Source organism: Echinops telfairi, unplaced genomic scaffold (genome assembly GCF_000313985.2).
Source record: "Echinops telfairi isolate 266 unplaced genomic scaffold, ASM31398v2 ScPeMD7_3;HRSCAF=10, whole genome shotgun sequence".
Taxonomy (NCBI): Eukaryota; Metazoa; Chordata; class Mammalia; order Afrosoricida; family Tenrecidae; genus Echinops; species Echinops telfairi.
The window spans coordinates 34036762-34043174 of NW_022103899.1; the positions used below are offsets into that span (position 1 = coordinate 34036762).

The 6413-nt window shown below is 44.8% G+C and overlaps 1 protein-coding gene across 1 annotated transcript in view; it reads left to right on the forward strand.

The window, feature by feature from the left end:
* CCNYL1 (cyclin Y like 1) overlaps window positions 1-4523 on the forward strand; it is an 84649-nt gene extending 80126 nt beyond the window's left edge. Inside the window, exons 10-11 of the mRNA XM_045296748.1 lie at window positions 739-901; window positions 2363-4523. Coding sequence (XP_045152683.1) covers window positions 739-901; window positions 2363-2479 — 280 coding nt within the window. The 3' untranslated portion in view covers window positions 2480-4523. The remainder of the gene's footprint in view (window positions 1-738; window positions 902-2362) is intronic.
* Window positions 4524-6413: the final 1890 nt, after the last annotated feature.

The window sequence follows — 6413 nt, forward strand, 5'->3', positions numbered from 1 at the left end:
ACTGTCGCTCGGAGAGAGACTGTTAGTCATTTTACAGCGAGCTGATTCCTCTCTCCCTTCCAGAAGCTTCTCTCGCAGGGACAGTGTCTCACCGTAGGAGCATTAAGGTGAACAGGAACTTGCATTCTGCCCTTGATAGCCCTTGAACTGAGGAAGGGGGAGGGGATTCCCTTCCCGGGGAATGCCTCTGGCTTATTTATTTATTTATTTATTGGAGATGAATCCTTGTTGCCTCAAGAGTTTTTCCCCTGGGAGATAATGGCACTGGCTCTCGATGGATCCATTTGTTGCCGTGGTGATATGCCCACTCCTTTTGTTGGCGTGTCTCGACTTCAATAAGCCCCTTCCTGTTATCAGCCCAGGAAAAATGTCTACAAGTTCTTCAGAGCTAATAAACAGCACCCACCACTCCTTTCATCTGCTCACTGTAGTGGGGCTGTGAGGGAGCGAGGGAGGCCTCGCCTGACTGGACTGCCACACTAATGGAACTCTGAAGAATGGGCCTGAGGCAGCAGCTCTGCGAATGAGGGGCCTCACCTCTCCTCCTCGCCCCAGCCTCCCTGTAGTGGGATTGCAGCCAGCCTTGTTTGAACATTAGTGTATTCATCTAGCAAAGTTGCCTGATTTCTTTCAAAACAGAATTTAGAGCCAACCTATTAGCTAGCTCACAATGATTTTTTGAAGAGAGTCCAATTGACTAAAATTGTTTGCTGGTTTGTTGTGTCCTCCCTCCTCCAGGAATGAGATGGAAAGGCATTTCTTGGAGCTACTTCAGTTTAATATTAATGTACCTGCTAGTGTTTATGCCAAATACTACTTTGACCTTCGCTCCTTAGCCGATGACAACAACTTGAATTTTCTCTTTGCTCCTCTTAGCAAAGAACGAGCACAGAACCTAGAGGTAAGCCTGTGAAATCACTGAGCGAGGTTTTGTGTCAGGCACCAATACCAACTTCTGAGGCTGCGTCATATTAAGCAGTGATTTGGCAAACGGAGTGCTTTTAAATTAATATCAAAGAGCTTATTGACCCTTTAGCCTATTTCCTGGGTCTTTTAAGGTCCACTTCCCCCCCTCCCCCCAAAGTACAACTACTGCCTTATGGTCATAATTCAAAATATCTTTAATGAAACTCAGTTTGTTTTTTAATGGCTTCTCTCTTGAGCCTTCACATAACTGTACATGAATGATATCTTAGGGTTATGTCCCTGATTACACCTACATCCATATTTACTTACTGCCTTGTATTAGCTAACTTGGTTTGCAGCTGCGTGTCAGTGTTCATTCACTCTGCATAACACAATTCAGCCCCGTGAGTCTGTTAGACGTAGCACTGGGGGTTGAGCAGGGAGGACGCATGATGGGGAGGTTTCGAGCACTAGGTGTAGACATTCTGTGGGGTGTTCATGGAAACACTGATTGCTAATGAGACAAAGTAGTAGTTAGGACTTCTGGTTGTAGGTGAATATACAGCAAAATATGCAGCTGAAAAGTACACATACAGGATGGCTTCGAAAGGTTAATAGACAAATGGATGAAAAGACAACAGAATCTTCCAAGAACTTTTTGAAGTTCCCCTTGTGTACTTTCACTTGACCTTTTGATGATGCTTTGGTGGTACTATAGAGTAATGTTTTAGTTTGCAAGTATAATAGCACCTTCTGATGCTTGAATCATTAGACTTCTCAGACCCTCCCACAGAGCTTAAAAGAGTGCCCAATGGCCCCGTGGCTGATGTGCTCTGTTGCTAACCAGAAGGTTGTCTGTCTGAACCCACCAGGAGCTCCTTAAGGGCAAGATGTGGCGTTCTGCTTCCATTCAGATTGACAGCCTTGAGAACCGTGCGCACATTTCATTTCTGTCTTACAGGGTTGCTATGAATTCACATAACCCACACAGGGCAGTGGGTTTGGAACAAGACTTCTGCGTATACCTGACTCATTAAAATGTCCTTGGTGGGTAAAATAACAAGTGAGAAATTGGATGGAATAATCACGGAATAAATACTGATTTGGCACACAAGTACATGTGCATTATGCTCACTGAAACAGGTGCCTTGGTCATAGATGATACTGCTTTTAGCAGCAGCTACATCTTTAGAAGCCTAATTTTAAATTAATAAAGCAAGTACCCTCTTGGTCCGGAAATCTAGTCACAGGCCTCAAAGGGTATTACTCTTTGTACTTGAGCTAGTTGGCAGGAAGTAGCAGCTCAGCAACACGGCAGCAGAGACCTCGGGTACCCAAAGAAGTGGTGTCTGAACCAAGGGAAAGAGTCTGGACACATGACTGTGTGCCTAAGGTTGAAATTACCTTTTTATTTTTTTAATTCTTGTACCTGTGTTCTCTTTGGTGCCTTTCCTAGGCCATTTCCAGATTGTGTGAAGACAAATACAAAGACTTATGCAGAGCTGCTATCCGAAGGTCTTTCAGTGCCGACAATTTCATTGGCATTCAGCGCTCTAACGCCATCCTCTCTTAATGAGCTCCTTTTATGCAAGGACTGGAGACATATCATCGCTCCTGCTCGAAAACCAGCAAAGATAGTATTTTCATCTAAAGGGAAGACAGCGCATCTGAGAGACTCCAGGACAGCGAGGACTACGTGTCATAGGAAGAACGGGACCTTGCCAGTTCAACGCTCTCTCCTGTCCTTTTCAGTGTCAGCAGAGTGACAAAATCCGCTCGCCACCCACACAGATATTCGCTTACTGTGTAGGCCGATAGCTGTGGAGAGTGCGGTTTTTTAATTGTTAAATTTTTAGGCTTTAAAGACACTAATGATACAACTTTTATGTTTATCCTATTTTTATTGTACCCTTTGACCCCACCCCAGAGATTGCTGCATATGCCTTTAAAACTGATGCAGTATTACTATGAAGACACGGGACTCTTCACAACTGAAAAAGCCACGTAGAAAGCCGACTGTAGCAGTGTTAGGTGTGGAAGGCTCTTCTCCTACTGTTTCCTGTAAGCTGCTAGTCACCACTGGCAACCGCCTAAACCAAAGGCTTCAAGGGGCCCACCTTCCAGTCATTCAGGTCCTTTACACACACCACTTCTTAACATCTCCGCATGTTTAGGATCATAAACATGCAAAGTATTAATTACTGATTATCTCTTTCATTTGGTTCGGAGCTGCCTTTCTTGTGAACTCTAATGGTGCTTCTTCTTTCCTGATCATTTTACTCATACCTGTTAAATTGTTAAAAAAGATATTTTCGTAATTCCAGCCAACATGGTATGGTAGTCCAGGTATAAAAAGCAGGCCATGAAATAACGAGGTGTTCTGAAAGTACATTTTCAAACTTGAATAAAGTTGGCCTGAGAGCCCCAAGCAGCAGTACCATCCTTTTACACCAATAACACTCAGCTTTTACGCTTGTTTGCCACTGCTCTCCCCTCCGCCCAGAGGTATTCCTGTAAAAGTGCTTTGCTGGTTTGTTTTCCTTGACTCTCAACAGGAACATGTTTTAAAACATGGCAGAAAAAATCAATAAATAAAGATAAAACATGGCAGAGTGGTGCTTCCCTCAAATACCTCTTGGAGGGAACAAGCCATCAGCAAACATGTAGAGAAGACCCGTGTTAATTGTAACAGTGCAGTATAAATGCCATCACATCTTTAAAATCGTGTTTGAAAGCTTATGTTTCTTTTGTACTTATGTGAATTCTTGGTTTCAGGCCCCTTTGAAACATGGTAAACAGTAACTGAAACAGAAAATTAAAAGCTTAATTTTCAAAATACCAAAGTACTAACTTGAAAAGAAACTTAAACTTTCAAATGACGTTTGGTGAGTGCGCAGCATTTATTCTGCCCTGGATGTGGAACACAGCTGCACTGGGCAGGGGAGGAGCCTCAGGCCCCATAGACGCGCCCCCCCAGCCTGTTTGCAGTGACCGCTTCTGCAGGGCTGTGCACTGTTCATCGGCTTTGATATCGAAAGTTTCTCTTCCTCAGTTGAGTCAAGAATGATCATGAAGAACAGCCTAATTGACATGTCAAAAAAGAAACTGTACCTTAACAGTTGTAGATGCGATGAAACAGCTTTTTTACTTTAACATGTGAAACTGTGTTCTTCCCCTGTTACAAATCTTAGGAACCCTATCTTCAGGCTTGAAAGGCCAGGGAATAAGTAATTTTAGGAAATCAGGACCAATTTGTCACCTAAATTTAAAGTATTCAAAAACAATTACTGGGCTCTATAAAATCTGTTACTCCTACCTTCTCAAGGGTGCATCCCAGGACTGTTGCTTGTATGCATAGCCGGAATATGTTCTTGATAGTGAAACTTCACATTACCCTGAGTGCTGCAGGTTCCGGCACTTTGAAAGGACAGAGGCATAAGTGATAACGGTGTATACAATATTACAATCTACCACCTCAACATTGTCTATGGATTTGGAGCTTAGAGTCTCGATTATTGACCAACGTTTTATTTAGAAAGAATGCTACAACTTTACGTGGTTTTTCTTCTCATGTTTATATCAAAAGAGAAGCTAATAAAACTCTATTTTAATTAAAATGTGGGTAGTGTGTGTGTAATGTCTCCCTGGGTATACATAGTATTCCATTGCTGCCTAACTCAGTTGTTTTAAATCAGCTCTAACAGATATGGAAACATTTTCAAGCTCTGACTAATCACAAGTTCGTTTGACCCATTTCTCTGGATAAGATGCCGTTTTATTTTTGCAACTTTGTTTGGTAATTTATAACAATCATCTGACCACTGTGCTGTATAAAGTGCTGTGAAGCAGCCAGACTAATGCTTATGTTTTTGTGTGGTCCAGCCTCTGTAAACTGATATACTGCACTTTCATGGGCCTTACAGTATGGATCAGCATGAAATACATGGCATGGTGCATTAACATATTTGAATTGTGCCTGCGAAGGAAAAACTTCGGAAGATAGAATTGGGCACAATGAACCAACCAGAACTAAACGGGACCAAAAAACCCACTGGTTACAAATCTCTTCTGACTCACAGGGACCCTGGAGGAGAGTGTGGAATGGTCCTGGGGGCTTTCCGGGGCTCTAAATGCTTATAGCAGCAGACAGCCTCAGCTTCCTCCCGAAGAACGGCTGGTTCTAACTGGGTCGTGGGTTGACAGCTATGCGCTTCAGCCACGGTGCCACCTGGGTTCCTGAGCTCTACCAGAGTGGAAGGAGTTACAGGACTGGACCCAGAGCATGCAGCATCGGGGGTTGTCCAGCGGTTTGAGGAAAGAAGATGGAAGAGTAGGCACTAGAACTGTTGGCTCGAATCAGGGTGACTATGTAAGCCTCCTCACCTGACTTTAAAATGCCGTTTTGAATGCAAAAGGGGCACAGGGAAAAAGCTACTGTATACAAACACTCCAGGGGTGAGGTCCAGGTAGTATGGCAGGGGCCAGAACAAATCTAGGGGTACATATGCTAGCCAACTAAAAAGGGAGGGGTGGGGAGGAAAGGGGAAAAAAAAATGTGTGGAGGGGGAATAGGGCACTGACCCACCCAAAGGGAGGGTATTGTTTGTGTCTCCACAGGGAAAGAGGGACCAGACTTAAATCCGGTGTTCCGGGATGCGAATGCCGCATGCCGGCATGGAGAGGAGAGCCAGTGGAGAGGTCTGACCGCTCAGCCCCCATACCAGCTACGTGGACAACTGCCCCTCCCCTCAGAAGAATTTAGAGGACAGCACTGAAGCTGCAGTTCGGGGGGAGGGACATGTCTGATCAGAGCACACGGGAGCAAATGAATGAGGAGGAAGAGAGAGTGGAGCACATCCTGGCCCAGCAGGCCTGGAGGATAATATCCCCGCTCAAAACAGCCAATGCACAAGGTGGACCATATGGCTGATCCCACTATGAGACACGACATCGCTCGCTGACCCATAGCCCTACAGGGGACAACACTGAAGACTCAGTGTGAGGAATGGCCGGGTCTGACCCCACGACACCAAGGCAAAACACTAAAGGTGTGTGGCAGAGCGACGGGGAGCAGAGCAGGGAGCTCCCAAGGGAGTGTAAAGAATAGACTGGGGCCAGAGCATGGCACCCCATCGGAATTGACTGGAGGACACCCCTAGATAGAGGTCAAAAAACAGACCTTGATCTATAGGTTTTTCTTTTTTTCAATTATTCTTTTCTGGGTCATTGGTTTTCTTTTCTTGTTGTCATCGTTATGTTCTCTTTTGTCACTTTGTCTTGCTATGCCTTGTTTTCTGGTGCATATTATTATCTCTGCAGGTCTATCGAGATAAGATGGGCTGGATGAACAATCTGGAGGAGAAAACAATGGGACCGATGGTTCCGGGGGGACATGGGAGAGGGGGAGGCGGGGGAAAGGAGGTGGTGTTGACCAACCCAGGGGCAAGGAACAACAAGTGATCCAAAATTAGTGGCAAGGAGGGTGTGAGAGGCCTGATAGGGATTCA